Source organism: Mustelus asterias, chromosome 3, assembly GCF_964213995.1.
Source record: "Mustelus asterias chromosome 3, sMusAst1.hap1.1, whole genome shotgun sequence".
Classification (NCBI taxonomy): Eukaryota; Metazoa; Chordata; class Chondrichthyes; order Carcharhiniformes; family Triakidae; genus Mustelus; species Mustelus asterias.
This window is the reverse complement of record NC_135803.1, coordinates 22,886,177-22,902,497: the sequence shown is the minus strand read 5'-3', so window position 1 is coordinate 22,902,497 and position 16,321 is coordinate 22,886,177. Positions and strand designations below refer to the sequence as shown.

At 42.0% G+C, this 16,321-nt stretch overlaps 1 protein-coding gene across 1 annotated transcript; it reads left to right on the top strand.

Moving 5' to 3' along the window:
* Positions 1-5,642: 5,642 nt before the first annotated feature.
* On the top strand, positions 5,643-16,321 carry mrpl44 (mitochondrial ribosomal protein L44). The gene is made up of 4 exons (XM_078201944.1): positions 5,643-5,896; positions 7,488-7,956; positions 13,589-13,767; positions 16,039-16,321. The coding sequence occupies exons 1-4, from the start codon at positions 5,721-5,723 to the stop codon at positions 16,205-16,207; spliced, it is 993 nt and encodes a 330-aa protein (XP_078058070.1). The 5' UTR covers positions 5,643-5,720; the 3' UTR covers positions 16,208-16,321.

Here is a 16,321-nt window from a genome sequence, read left to right as displayed (position 1 = left end):
CCGGGAATTCAACTCAGGTCCTTGACGATGTGAGATAGCAGTGCGGCATGGTGGCACAGTACCACTGTGCTGCCTTAATAATCCAGAGAACCTGAATTTAGATCCCAGAAGGCAATTTGAGAACTTGAATTCAATATTTTTCTTTTAAAAATTTGAAAATAAAATATCTGTTACCAGTTAAGGTCATTACAAAATTGCCAGATGGCTGTAAGAACCAAACGGTTTTTAGAGAAGGAAACTCGTCTTTACCCATTATGTCCTATCTCTGCAGCCCTACACCCTTTGAGACCTCTGCACTGTTTCATTCTGGCCTCTTGCACATCCCCAATTTCTATCACTCAACCATTGGTGGCCATGCCTTCAGCTGTCTAGGCACTGAGCTCTGGAATTCACTCCCTAAATCTTTGCCATTTTACTTCTCTTTTAAGATGTTCCTCAAAACATACTACTTCAAACAATCTTTTGGTCAGTTGTCCTACTATCTTGAGTAGAGTTTCAATTTTTTTTGATGTTACATACAAGTCTGATCCCAGACCTATATGGCTGAGTTAACTATCCTTTGAATATGCCTAGCAAGCCACTTAGTTGAAGGCTCACAATCAGCCCTCCAGAGCAACTAGGGCTGGTTGATAAATACAGTCATGATGTGGAGATGCCGGCGTTGGACTGGGGTAAGCACAGTAAGAAGTCTCACAACACCAGGTTAAAGTCCAACAGGTTTATTTGGTAGCAAATACCATAAGCTTATGGTACCGTATTCTATTTTAACCCATAAGTACCCAAGGCAGATTATGGGTGGTGTTTTAATTTCTGCACTTTTTTTGAGATTCGTAAAAAGTCTCTCAACACCAGGTTAAAGTCCAACAGGTTTATTTGGTAGCACAAGCTTTCAGAGCGCTGCTCCTTCATCAGGTGAGTGGGAGATCTGTTCACAAACAGGGCATATAAAGACACAAACTCAATTTACAAAATAATGGTTGGAATGCGAGTCTTTACAGGTAATCAAGTCTCCAAGAAGATCGCGCATATTGACAATCTCCACATTTTGAGATTCAGCAGGAATTTGCCACATTTCTAAACTTGTAATTCCATGATTAATCAGGAATTGGAAGTTTTTTATTTTAAATTCAGAAATAGATGTGATGGGTTATAGTGTAGAATAGGAGTGCACATCATGTGCTGTTGGGGGCACTATGCAACCTCTGACAATATGGCCCTTGAAACCCGATTTTATTTGGTTTGATCTGTTATGTTTTGTGCCTGGAGATTCGAAAAGGGCTGTTGCCTTGTATTGTTGCCTCAGTGGTGAATAAACCCTCCATCGCAATCTCTCTCTTCAGGTACTATGCCCAAAGAAGGTGTTGTTGACCATTGACCTCCATGTTAATCTTGTTATCACTCAACAAGTTTGCACACCAAGAAAATGTCACATTACAACAGTAACTGCCATAAGTACCAAAATGTCAAAAACTTCCAACAGATAATGTGCCAAAAATTTGATTTGATTTATTAATGTCACATGTATTAGGATACAGTGAAAAATATTGTATACAGGCAAAACATACTGTTCATAGAGTACTGAGGGGAAAAGGAAAGAAGAGTGCAAAATATAGTGTTACAGTCATAGCTAGGGTGTAGAGAAAGATCAACTTAATATAAGGTAGGTCCATTCAAAAGTCCGATGGCGGCCGCAGGGAAGAAGCTGTTCTTGAGTTGGTCGGTACGTGATCTTGGACTTTTGTATCTTTTCCCAACGGAAGAAAGTGGAAGAGAGTATGTTCGGGATGCATGGAGTCCTTGATTATTTTCCAAGGCAGCGGGAAGTGTAGATGGAGTCAATGGATGGGAGACTGGCTTGCAGGATGGACTGGGCTACTTTCACAACCGTTCATAGTTTCTTGTGGTCTTGGTCAGAGCAGGAGCCATACCAAGCTGTGATACATCAGGAAAGGATGCTTTCTATGGTGCATCTGTAAAAATTGGTGAGAGTCATAGTGGATATGCCAAATTTCCTTAGCCTCCTGAGAAGGTATAGGTGTTGGTGGGCTTTCTTAACTGTAGCGTCAGTGTGGAGGGAGCTGGACACCTAGAAACTTGAAGCTCTTGACCATTTCCACTTCATCACTGTTGATGTCGACAGTAAGAAGTCTCACAACACCAGGTTAAAGTCCAACAGGTTTATTTGGTAGCAAAATCCACTAGCTTTCGGAGCGCTGCTCCTTCATCAGGTAAGTGGGAGTTCTGTTCACAAACAGGGCATCTCCACATCATGACTACCATCGATGTTGACAGGAGCATGTTCTCCACTACGCTTCCTGAAGTCAATAACTATTTCCTTTGTTTTACTCTGTCTCTTCGTATTCCATCTCATCATTGTTTGAGATCTGACCCACTATGGTGATATCAGCAGCAAACGTGAAAATGGAATTGGAGCAGAATTTGGCCACACAGTCATAGGTGTATAAGGAGCATAGGAAGAAGCTCAGGACACAGTTTTGCGGGGCACCGATGTTGAGGATGATCGTGGAGGAGGTGTTGTTGCCTATCATTACTGATTGCGGTCTGTGGGTTAGGAAGTCTAGAATCCAGTTGCAGAGGGAGGAGCTGAGCCCCAGGCCATGAAGTTTGGCGATGTGTTATGTTGGGATAATGTGTTGAAGGTTGAGCTGTAGTCAATAAGAAGGAGTCTGACATAAGTGTCTTTGTTATCCAGGTGTTCCACGGTTGAGTGTAGAGCCAGGGAGATGGAACTTTTGCAGCGATAGGTGAACTGTAGTGTATCCAGGAAATCTGGAAGACTGGAGTTCATGCATGCCATGACTAACCTTTTGAAGCAATTTATAATGATGTATGTCAGAATCACTGAGTGATAGTCATTGAGGCCTGGCTTTTCTTTGGAACAGGGATGATGGTCATCTTCCTGAAGCAGGTAGGGACCTCAGATCGGTGTAAGGAGAGGTTAAAGATGTCTGCAAATACCTCAACCAGCTGGTCCACACAGGATCCGAGTGCTCATCCGGGTATTCCATCTGGCCCAGTCATTTTCCGTGAGTTAAGTTTCAAGAATGCTGATCTGACATCTGCGATGGTGACCTCAGATACCGGTTCGGCCGAGGCTTCAGGGGTGGAAGATGTGCTCTCGCTGACCTCTTGCCCAAAACGGGCAGAGACTGCATTGAGCTCATTGGGGAGGGGTGCATTGTTGCTGGTTATGTTGTGTAGAATGTAATTGTTGGGGGGGGGAGGGGGGGGGGCGAGGGATGACTCCAAATTCTGTGCCTTTCATAATTTCCTGTAATTTCTGCACCAGCCACAGTTGTAATAAAATTGAGGATGTATCTAATAGCATCACATAAATTTACATAGTTGGAAACCATCATATCTGTGCTGGCTGAAAAAGCAATCCGACCTAATCCTGTTTTGGAGCTCTTGGCTGCAATCTTGTGGGTTACAATGTTTGAGGTGCATATCTAAATACATTTAAAATGTGATGAGAGTTTCTGCCTGTACCATCCTTTCGGGCAGTTCCAGACCTCACACTGTTCTTCAGATGAAAAGAAATTCTCCTCAATTCCTTTATAATACTTCAACTAATCACTTTACATTTATCGATGTGGTTACTATCCTTTCTGCTGGGGAAAATATTTCTTTCCTGTTCAATCTAGCTCATTTCTTCCCCTCCTCCCACCCACCCCACCCCAACATTTTGTGCATCTCAATTAAATCTTCACTTCGTCTCTTCTGTTGGAAACAACTGCAGTCTATTTAAACTTCTCTCCATTAGTGGAACATCATTGTGTTTCTCCTCTGTGCCTTCTCTAGTGCGATCACTATCATGTAATGTGACCAATACCAATACGCCACACAGTTCTCTGGTCGCAGCCTTGCTACTGCTTTATGCAATTTTCACATAGCTTTTCCACTCCTGTATCATGTCTTGGAGAAAAAAGGAAACCATTCCCTCTACCTTCTCAATCATCTTATTGACCTGTCCTGCTACCTTTGGGATCTGTGATTATGCACTCCCAAAGTCATTCTGCGCCTCTATATTTCTCATGTACATCTATTACGTATTTCATTGCCTTATTTGCCCTTCCCAGAATGCATTGCCTCACACATCTCCAGATGGAGTTCTATTTTTTCTCCTTCACTAATCAATGCATTTCTAAATGATGAATACGGTCCCTCAGGACTTTTCCAAAAATTACCCCACCATTCGGGTTAGGCTATAGAACAAAGAACTGGGCAGCATCTGTGGCGAGAGAAAAGGAGTTAACATTTTGAGTCAAACATGACTCCTTCTGAACTGAAGATGGGGAGAAATATACCATTATAAGGGGGAACTAGGAGGAACATAGGAAGATTTGGGGTCGAGTCAAGGATGACAGAGATTAAATGACAAAAAGTGTCATGGATGAAAAGATAAAGGGAGTAGTAATGGTTGTAATAAAGAGACAAAGCATTAATGCAAATTGGTGAGTGTAAATGTTTGAATAATGTCCAAAAGCAAAAGCAAGATTTAAACCAGCAAGTGGCAAACAGAACCAAGGTGAGAGACAGAGTTCATGGTCTGAAATTGTTGAACTCAATATTGAGTGCCTAATCAGAAGAGCTGTTCCTTGAACTTGCATTGAGCATTGCAGCAGGCCAAGGACTGAAATGTGAACGTGAGAGCAAGATGGTGAATTGAAATGGCAAGCAAGCAGAAGCTCAGGGTTATGCTTGTGGACTGAATGGAGGTGTTCTGTAAAGCAAACCAATCTGCATTCAATCTCCCCAATGAGGTGGAGACCATGTTGTGAGCAGCAGATTCAGTAGAATGAAGAAGTACAAGTAAGTCATTGCTCCACCTGGAAGGAGTGTTTGGGGGCGTGGACAGTTAGGAGTAGGGAAGGGAAAGTACAAATGTTAACACTTCCTGCATGGAAGGTGTCGTGGGAAAAAGACAAATTGTTGGGGGTAATTGAGTAGTGGATAGAGGGAATGGTCCCTTTGGAATGCTGGCAGAGGAGGGGAAGGGAATGTGTGTTTGGTGCTAGCATCATGCTGGAGATGGCAGAAATAACCAAAGATAATCCTTTCAGTATGGAGGCTGGTGGGGTGAGAAGTGAGGACAAGGGAAATCCTATTGTGGTTCTAGGATGGAGGAGAATGGGTGAGGGCATAAGTGCTAGAACAGGATCGTCACAGTTAAGGGCTCTGTCAACCAAAGCAGGGGAGCGCCGGAATCCTTGGTTGAGAGTCATCATTATTCTGCAGATAATCTGCAGAATTATCTCTCTGCAGATACTATATGACCAGCTGAGTATTGCCAACATTTTCTGTTTTTATTTCAGACTTAGAGCATCCTGAGTATTTTGGTTTTGTACTGTGCTGCAATTGTTCATGAATAAGTGAAAATATCTACTTCGTGGTATTACTGCCCCTATTCTTTTTGGTCAGTGCCGGAATATCATTACCATCCACCAGCAAGTTAACAAGTGCTACGACCAGCCCGACTGCGCAGGCGCTTCCCGGTCGCCCTGCATTCACATTGCGCAAGCGCAGTTTGAGGGGTCCCAGAGGATTCGCAATGTGCATGTGTAGGATGCGGGAGAGTTCACAATACGCATGCGTTATCTGAGGGGCTCCGCGGATTCGCAATGCGCACGCGTATTCTGGGCCTGGCGTGAGCGTTTGTAGTGCGCAGGCGCGGATTGAGGCCGGCTCTGGGATCTGTCATGGCGTCGCTGGCGCTGTTCCGAAGTGTTCTCAGTCCCTTCAGACAAAGGCTTTCTCTCAGTCACACCATCCCCCTATTCACACAGACCAGGGAGAAGAAGAGATGGATGAAATCTTACATGTTACTAATGGAAAGAAAGAAAAAACTTGAAGGGCCTCCACCGCCTCAACCTCGGTGTGTATGAACGCGCACAGGGAGCAGGCCACAGGGCCTTATAGACACAAGTGAATGGGTGCTCTGAATGAAAAAAATATAAATTTGTCTTTGCTGTTTTGTACTTAGTACACTAGCTTCATTTATGTTGTACGTTACAGCAACTTGCATTTTTATATGACAAATGTTTCTCGGTGCTCCACAGAGGTGGTCAAGCCAATGAAGATGTTTGGAGAGGTGATAACATTTTGTTATGTTCGAAAAGGGCATTAAAGTTGGAGAGGCTGAAGGTTAGCGAGGGAACTAAACCAAGGGACCGAGAGAGCCGAAAGAATGTTTGGCAATGGTGAGGGGCAGAGTTGTCTTAAAAGACTGGGGTAAGAGAAATGGAGACATTGGTGCACTGAAGCAGGATATGGAAATAATTGGTCGTCAACAATGACAGGAATGATAGACTAGCAGAATTAAAACTTAGGGCAGTAGCCTATGAGCACAAGAGTTTGGATAAATTGAAGTTTAGGGAGGATAGAATGCTGGTCAGGAGAGCATTGGAATAGCTGAGTCTGGAGATGACGAAAGTATGAATGATGATTACTGAGGAAGGTCATAGGTAGATGTAAAAGAGGGGAAAGTAAGGGCAGCAGCTTAGTTTGAATTGGGTAGAGAGGTTGCCAACTTTTTGATTCAAGCTGAGACCGGCAGAGGGACGATGGCATTACCAAGGATACAAAACTCGTGGAAGCTGAGAATGATGTTTGTGGTCTTGCCAGTTTTTAATGAGCAAAAACTGACTTGCCCGAGACTAGGTAGATGGCAGGTGAGCAGTGAGATGGTGCAGAGGCAACAAAGCAGTCGAGAGCGATGGTGAAGTGGTAGACCTGGGTGCTGCTAGTGTATGCATCTTGTGTCTGTGAATGCTGTTGCCAAAGGATAGTTTGTAACTGAGAGGACCAATCCTGGATTCTTTGATGCCGATCCAGGAATAGGAATGGAAACTATTCCTAAAGATGCTTTGGCTATGGAGCAAAGTAGTTTCCAGTTACAGTGTGCTGTCAGTAGTTTGGAATCTTGTGATTCTGTAATCAAGATTCTAATCTGTATTATACAAATTTGAACAATACGTCCATGGCTAAGAATGCTGAACTGCTGTATCATATTCCATACTCCTAAGTTTGTAATTGACCTATTAAGCTGTCAGCATCACCGAGCAAGGATAATCAAATGAATCTTAGAAACTTAGCGCCTCAGTTATCTGTGTGAGTACCAGTGGCCCCCTTATGTAACCAATTGATGTATTGTGCCATGGAGTGATAAGATCTGATTGTCATGACAAAATTTTGATTTGTCTGAGGGTGTGTGAGCATCAAATAGAGGCAACTGATTTCTCATAGAGAAGAAAGGAAAATTGGCTACTGAGACACTTGTGTTATCTCATTCATCCAGCATACAGTACAGAGTGATATTGCCAAGAGTCTTGAGACTGGGTTCTAGATATGTTATAGTAGTGCAGTATTTTAAATTAATATATCATTTTAATAAAAGCATCAAATATGATTGATCTGTGAGAGGGAACAGAGAGAGTTGTATTTAAAATATTTTGTTGCATTGTCAGATCACAGCAGCCAAACTGGGACTACCATGCTGAAATAGTGGCCTTTGGTCAACGTCTTCATGAGAATTTCAACCTGGATCTTCTCAAAACAGCGTTCATCAATCCCTGCTATATTACGTTTGAGGAAGCACGCCGCCGGGAACTTAGACTGGGAGGAGAGGACATCAAGTTAAATCTCAAAGACAATCAACAGTTATTTGACAAAGGCTCATTGTTTGCAGACACTTACTTCCAAGACTGTTTCAGTAATGCCTATCCAAACTTACCTGTTGATGGTGTTAAGGCATTTACTAGTCACATCACAGGGTCACAGGTTGTGTGCCATGTTGCCAGGAACCTAGCTGTGGAAGACTTGATACTAAGTGCAGAGTTCCCAGTGCCAGAGGAGATTTTACAAAGAACATTCTTTGCTCTTGTTGGAGCTTTGCTTGAGAGCAGTGGAAGTGAAAGAACCAGCTTATTTATGCGGGTAAGATACTGGGACTGTAATGGAGGCGGGGGGGAGGGGCAATGGACTACGTTGTAAATAATAACAAGAGACTACATTCGGTACAGGACAATAGCTTGAAATTCAAGCAGATTTACAGGTTGTATGAGCAGGAACAACCAGAACCTCAAGATATATCTATCATGAAGCCAGACGAGACCTCAATGATTTTTCTATTTTTGGCATAAATGTGAGGAAAGGATGTTTCCTTCCAGGAATGATTCTACTGACAAAGTAGAGATATTTTTATAGAGTCATAGAGGTTTACAGCATGTAAAAACAGGCCCTTCGGCCCAACTTGTCCATGCCGTCCTTTTTCTTTTAAACCCCTAAGCTAGTCCCAATTGCTCGCATTTGGCCCATATCCCTCTATACCCGTCTTACCGATGTGACTGTCTAAACGCTTTTTAAAAGACAAAATTGTACCCGCCTCTACTACTACCTCTGGCAGCTTGTTCCAGACACTCACCACCCTCTGTGAAAAAATTGCCCCTCTGGACCCTTTTGCAAGTCTCCCCTCTCACCTTAAACCTATGCCCTCTAGTTTTACACTCCCCTACTTTTGGGAAAAGATATTGACTATCTAGCTAATCTATGCCCCTCATTATTTTATAGACCTCTATAAGATTACCCCTCGGTCTTCTACGCTCCAGAGAAAAAAGTCCCAGTTTATCAAGACGCAAAAACCCAGTCTGCAGGTGCAACAGGTGATCAAGAGGCAAATGGGATGTTGGCCTATATCGCAAGGGGGATAGAATATAAAAGCAGAGATGTCTTGCTGCATCTGTACAGGGCATTGGTGAGGCTGCAGCTGGAATACTGTGTGCAGTATTGGTCCCCTTATTTGCGGAAGGATATATTAGCCTTGGAGGGAGTCCAGAGAAAGTTCACCAGGTTGATACTGGAGATGAAGGGTGTTGATTATGAGGAGAGACTGAGCAGATTGGGTTTGTACTCGTTGGAATTTAGAAGGCTGAGGGGGGATCTTATAGAGACCTATAAGATAATGAAGGGGCTGGATAGGGTAGAGGTGGAGAGATTCTTTCCACTTAGAAAGGAAGCTAGAACTAGAGGGCACAGCCTCAAAATAAAGGGGGGTCAGTTTAGGACAGAGTTGAGGAGGAACTTCTCTCAGAGGGTGGTGAATCTCTGGAATTCTCTGCCCACTGAAGTGGTGGAGGCTACCTCGTTGAATATGTTTAAATCACGGATAGATGGATTCCTGATCGGTAAGGGAATTAGGGGTTATAGGGATCAGGCGGGTAAGTGGAACTGATCCACTTCAGATCAGCCATGATCTTATTGAATGGCGGGGCAGGCTCGAGGGGCTAGATGGCCTACTCCTGCTCCTATTTCTTATGTTCTTATGTTCTCTCCTTATAACTCAAACCGTCAAGTCCCGGTAGCATCCTAGTAAATCTCTTCTGCACTCTTCCTAGTTTAATAACCTTTCTGTAATAAGGTGACCAGAACTGTACACAGTATTCCAAATGTAGCCTTACCAATGTCTTGTACAACTTCAACAAGACGTCCCAACTCCTGCATTCAGTGTTCTGACCACTGAAACCAAGCATGCTGAATGCCTTTTTCACCACTCTGTCCACCTGTGACTCCACTTTCAAGGAGCTATGAACCTGTATCCCCAGATCTCTTTGTTCTGTAACTCTCCCCCAACACCCTACCATTAACTGAGTAACGCTCAGTTATAGTTAAACAAACTTTTTATTTAATGACACAGTTTAAATAAAACTCTACAAATGAACCAGCTTAACTATTAACAGTTGAACAATATTTAAAAATGAAAAGGAAGCAACTTTAATTTCTAATTTTCACTGTTTCAGTTCCAAATAAGCAATATGCTTCTAACAAACTTAAATGTCACTTAAAATATAGTTAGCAACTATAAATATAACTTGCTATAATGAGTGAATGCAGTCTTGAAGCTTTCAGAGAGAAAATGTGTTACAGAAGCCTGTAAATTCAACCAGGTTTCAGCTGCAAACTAAACTGCTTTCTGCAAAAGCCGTTTCTCTCTGCTGCAGACCCAGGAATGCACTCAAACCACATCATCACATGACCCTGTCAATCACTCTAATCAGAAATCCTAGGGGAACTTAAGTAAACAAAAGACCATTAACTCTACTTAAATTAACCACTTTTTTCTGCAAGGCTAAAACGAGTAATTTTCCTGCTCTCCCAGCATCTGAGTTGTTTTCCCACCAGACATACCGACCGTGTAGCAGAAAGAACAAACATTCCATTTAAACATAAAAAATATATATTTATATCAATTGCACTGCTATCGTTACTGCGTTCATATAATTCACATAGCATCTTTAAGGTAGAAAAATATCCCAAGTTGTTTCACAGAGGCATAATCAAGTGAAAATGAATGGTGGGGCTGGCGGGAAGATTGGTAACCTGAGCAGTCTCAGATTTAAGGTAATCGACTAAAGAACCAGTTAGTTTTTAGATTATGAGCTGGAGAGCTGGATTGTATTGCCTGAAAGGGTGGCAAAAGCAGTTGTTAATTGTTCCTTTCAAAAGGGAATGGGATGTATACTTGTAAAGGAAAATATTTGTAGAGCTATGGGAAAAACGGAAATGGGACAAATTGAACAGCACTTCCAAAGAGTCAGCATGACAGGCTGAATGGCCTCATTCTGTGCTTGATAATTTTGACACAAGGAAATATTAGGAGGGTTAACAAGAAACATGGTCAAAAAGATGGGTTTTAAGTTGGAGCTGGAGCTAATGAGGAAAGGGATGTATGTCAGGAACTCTATAGGGTTGGGCTCTAGTTAGGGTCAGGCTGTACGAAAGGTGAGGATACCAAGTGGACTTAAAAACAAAATATCCATTGGTATGTTATGTGATTGCAAGGAAGATATTAAACAGAATTGCTGGTACTAATGAAGAAATGTATGTTTTGCTAAAGTGTTAATACACAAAACCAAAGAACGAGGACAATAGCACTTGGCATGTTTGAATGTTGGCAATAGTTTATCTATTTTAGTTGAACTTTTAGCTTCCCAATCTTTAGTTTATATATTTTGGCAAAAATTGTAATTAGTGAAGTCAGAGATGTCAGTGATGGAAAATTATTTATAATTCTTTTAGCTAACATCAAAGTTGTGCAGCAAACCCAGGCATAGAGTAAAACTCTCTCTATCTTGCTTTAAACCCCAAACTCTAATACGGTAGCACAGTGGTTAGCACTGCTGCTTCACAGCTCCAGGGTCCCGGGTTCGATGCTCGGGTCACTGTCTGAGTGGAGTTTGCACATTCTCCTCGTGTCTGCGTGGGCTTCCTCCAGGTGCTCCAGTTTCCTCCCACAGTCCAAAGATGTGCGGGTTAGGTTGATTGGCCAGGTTAAAAATTGCCCCTTAGAATCCTAAAATGCGTAGGTTAGAAGGATTAGCGGTAAATATGTGGGGGTAGGGCCTGGGTGGGATTGTGGTCGGTGCAGACTCGATGGGCCGAATGGCCTCCTTCTGCACTCTATGATGATTTCCTACATGGCCAACTTTATGGCTTCTCTAAGATTGTTAATTTGTGGACAAGTTTTTGCTGTTGCCTGCTGGATTGAGATTACTGAAAACTCATTTCACTTGGAGCCGTTTCATCTCATTAAAGTGCAATGCATTCAAAATGAAAGCCATAGCTACATGAGTACTAATTCTGGTCAAGTATTGGAGCTCACCTAGCAATCATATTCCAGTATTTTTAGGAGGGGAGAAAATTAGCAGAATCTTTTTAAAATAATGCGAGGAGGACTGCAGGGTAAACTCAGAATTACAAAGTGAAGGAACTAAAATCACCTTTGCCAACAAAAGGAGTTTTGAGTAAAATGAATTTGGACTGTCCACTGGTCAGAATGGCAGTGGGTGGCAGGCGGTGGGGAAATCAGAACTAAATTCTATTCATGGGAGAGGGAGGACCTGGCTTGATGGGTTCTTGGAACCCTGCTGCAGATTTCTTCTAATGTCCAGATTTAAATATTTGTGTGTCTCACTATATTATACATAGTTATTACAGTACAACTGGACTGCAAATGTGCAGTGCTCTTTTTCTTCAATGCTACGAAGTTACGTAAATTCCAAGTCTGCTTCTGACTTTGCCCTGGATTTATAGCATGATTTACAATACATCTGTGCCAAGCAAAGCTGCTTATCGCTGGCACAGCAGTTGTAGTAGTATCGATGTAGGCTCAACTCACAAGCTGAAATCCTGTAGCTTAACAGCACGGGGGTAAATTACCTGGTGCTTGTCCAGTTAAAATATCTGATACTTTAGGGATTTGGCTTCCATTTATATTGTGGAATTGAAAGAATTCCAATCTAACTTTAGGTTGTTCTTGTTTCTTGACTCAGTGTGCTGCTGCAATTGTGTATAATTTGACCTGGTGCTGGAACTAATATCTGTTCTGTGTAATAGCGGATGCTATTTTTGACTTGTTATGTGATAGCATTGTATTGCATTGCTGGCTCTTTTGTTCTGTGTGACTAGTGATTCAAATGATTTGTGAATGTGTAACATCCTATTGATGTGGAGATGCCGGCGTTGGACTGGGGTAAACACAGTAAGAAGTTTAACAACACCAGGTTAAAGTCCAACAGGTTTATTTGGTAGCAAAAGCCACACAAGCTTTCGAGGCTCTGAGCCCCTTCTTCAGGTGAGTGGGAATTCTGTTCACAAACAGAACTTATAAGACACAGACTCAATTTACATGAATAATGGTTGGAATGCGAATACTTACAACTAATCCAGTCTTTAAGAAACAAAACAATGGGAGTGGAGAGAGCATCAAGACAGGCTAAAAAGATGTGTATTGTCTCCAGACAAGACAGCCAGTGAAACTCTGCAGGTCCACGCAACTGTGGGAGTTACAAATAGTGTGACATAAATTCTGATTCTAGGATCGCATGATAAAGACTCAGGAGGACTCTTCCTGTTGAGGAGCACTTCAGCGGTCACGGGCATTCGGCCTCTGATATTCGGGTAAGCGTTCTCCAAGGCGGCCTTCGCGACACACGACAGCGCAGAGTCGCGGAGCAGAAACTGATAGCCAGGTTCCGCACACACAAGGACGGCCTCAACCGGGATATTGGGTTTATGTCACACTATTTCACATAAATATTTCTGCTTTTTTCCTCCTGAGTCTTTATCATGCGATCCTAGAATCAGAATTTATGTCACACTATTTGTAACTCCCACAGTTGCGTGGACCTGCAGAGTTTCACTGGCTGTCTTGTCTGGAGACAATACACATCTTTTTAGCCTGTCTTGATGCTCTCTCCACTCCCATTGTTTTGTTTCTTAAAGACTGGATTAGTTGTAAGTATTCGCATTCCAACCATTATTCATGTAAATTGAGTCTGTGTCTTATAAGTTCTGTTTGTGAACAGAATTCCCACTCACCTGAAGAAGGGGCTCAGAGCCTCGAAAGCTTGTGTGGCTTTTGCTACCAAATAAACCTGTTGGACTTTAACCTGGTGTTGTTAAACTTCTTACTGTAACATCCTATTAACAGCTCTTGGTCTGTTTGCTTCTGTCTTCACTTTTGAATAGAGTATTTGACTTTAAAATTTCTGATTTATTGTTTTTTTTATAGGACTTTCTGGTTACTCAACTTATTGGTAAGGATCTGTTTGATATCTGGCCTCTTGTTAATCCCATGGGACAATTGGTGGAAGAGTTGAAAAAGAGGAATATCTCTCTTCCCGAGTCCAGACTGACCAAGCAGGCTGGAGCCAGCACTGTGCTCCCGCTGTATTTCGTTGGGCTGTACAGGTACGTGATAAGTGTTATTTAACATGTTTGAGCTGTAACTTTATTGGGTTTAATATCAGCAAGAAACTGTTGCAAAAATGCATGGTAGGGCTATTATAATCTTTACATTTTGTGTTCAATTTTATATGATCATATGTTGTTCGTACAAATGTAAAATACTGGCTTTAGTACACCAAAGAGCGACTGAGAAGTTTGGAAATTGTTGCTTGACATAGAGTAAAGACACCGACTGTTAGCTGTGAGGAAAATGGGAGAAATCTAATTGCTAATGAGAAGTATTGGGGGGTGATTGGAGAGGGGTAAGAAGCTTAAGGTTAGTTGATGTTTGAAGCAGGATTTGTGCATTATGTAGTGGAACGGTAATTTAGTGGTAAGAGTTGTCGATTGAATGAGACATGACTAGGGAGGGTTGCTGATTGGCTGGCCGTGGGGAGGGTTGCTGATTGGCTGGCCGTGGGGAGGGTTGCTGATTGGCTGGCCGTGGGGAGGGTTGCTGATTGGCTGGCCGTGGGGAGGGTTGCTGATTGGCTGGCCGTGGGGAGGGTTGCTGATTGATTGATTTGGGTGGTAAATCTTTTCTTTGACAAAGGAGCTGGTAATGGGAGTAGTTTGTTTGCCAGCTAGCTGTGATTTATTTGGAGAAGAGTTCACACTGGCTGATCAACATTGTGAGCTGGCAAAGAACCCAGGTGAAAATTCTTCTATCAGCACTGCATTACTTTTTTTTACCGTAATGCTGAGTTTAAAGGTGGTAAAAACACAATTAAACATGTGCAAGAGCTAATCCTGAAAGTGGGGGTGACATACTGACCAGAGAGTGGTAAGAAATAAAGTCTCATAAATCATGAGACAAACTCTTAAAAGTTTATGGAACTTGTTAAAAAGATGAGTTTTTCCTCCAAACATAAACCACTATAGATTGACGGTGAGCCTTAACTTCACTTAGAAATTGTCTCTCTCTCAATTAATTCATGAGAGTTAGCATATCTGCTTTGTTTTTTCTCAAGACATAAGTTAATTAACAGTAAAAGCACATCAGCTTGTGCCATTTCCAGGCACATATTGCAGTGTCTAAATTTTCTACAACATCACTGTTCTGGAAAGGACTTGTTGCCTTTTTAGTTTGGTTTTGAGATGTAGACATCACTGGTAGGATCACAGTGCCCTATTCCTGGTTCCCTAAACTTGTCTGTGGGCCACCTTCTTGAACCAATGCAGTTCTTGTGCTGTTTGTCCTGTAATGGTGTAGAAGGAGAGGATTCTGGGCTCTAACCTAACAACAGTAAATAAATGGTGGTACATGCCCAAGATGTATTACTTCTCCTTCTCCATGGTAGATCTTCTTTTGACTAGCCAGTATTGTTAACGTAAACTTGGTGACCTGCTGCAAATCGTGTAGATGGTGCATACTTTAGTTTCAAATGCGCCAGTGGTGGGAATAGTCCAGTGGTGTTGTTAAAGGTCTGAAGAGTTGGTTGTTGTTCCTGCCACTTGTTGGTCTAAATTGGGATGCTGTCAGAGTCCTGCAGTAGTCTGGTATGGATTATTTCCCACTTTGGGGAAGTTACAAATGGAGCTGAATATTGTGAATCAGTCAGTGAATGACTTAACTCTAAATCTTACACAAAAGATCACTGGTGCAGCAGCTAAAGGGTTTTGGGCTGAGGGTGCTTCTTTGAACGTGTGCAATGATTTATTGTGTTTTGGTCTGTGATATGGTTAGTGCCTGGTACAATTAACCTAAGAATAGAGAGAGAAAAGCTGACGAATGGAGAAAAGTGGATCAAAGGCATTCGGTAGAATGTGTGCAGCTGCTGTTTTAATTTATAATAGAGTCCAACAAAGTGATCAACTCCTAATAACACCATGATTATTTTAAGAGGAAAAGTCTGTTCTCTTGGGCAATTCAATAAAATTGCATTTATTAAATATTTCTAGAGTTGTCGCATATTTTGCTTCAATAAATGTTTGATCCAAAACTGGGATGTCCTTTGGACTTCCAACTTTCAGGCGTGAGTTTTCATTTTATAGTTTCCTTCAACTTGTCTAAACAATTAGGTTTTTCCAATTGACTGAGTTTAATGAAGGGATGAGTCAAATGGTTTGTGAAATGGTTGATTAGTGAAGTTTCACATGACAAGTAACTCATCAGTTTGCCAGGATATATTGGTTTTAAATCAGTAATAGCATCTGTCATGCATTTATACAAGAAATGACAAAGTTCTGACCTGGAAATGCCAGTATTAACAGATGTCCAATGTCTTGTTGCAGTGATAAGCAGCTAATTGCAGAAGGACCTGGTGAAACTGTGCTGTCAGCTGAAGAAGAGGCAGCACGTGTAGCGCTGCGTAAAATTTATGGCTATACAGAAAATAGACGACCTTGGGATTATTCAAGCTTCACAAAGCAACCTGTGGCAGCCAAGGCTCTGAGCAATTAATGAGCTGGACCCATCCTACGTAACGTACATCATCCAAATATTCTTCTGGTTATGAGACCTTAACCATTGTGCAAATATTCATCATTTTGCAGCTGTAATAAAGACATTAAAAAT

Excerpts from the sequence above, each read along its gene's own strand:
- mrpl44 (XM_078201944.1), top strand. The coding sequence starts at position 5,721 with ATGGCGTCGCTGGCGCTGTTCCGAAGTGTTCTCAGTCCCTTCAGACAA. Across the intron at positions 5,897-7,487 it reads CCTCCACCGCCTCAACCTCG|ATCACAGCAGCCAAACTGGG; the intron begins GTGTGTATGAAC and ends TTGCATTGTCAG. Across the intron at positions 13,768-16,038 it reads TATTTCGTTGGGCTGTACAG|TGATAAGCAGCTAATTGCAG; the intron begins GTACGTGATAAG and ends GTCTTGTTGCAG.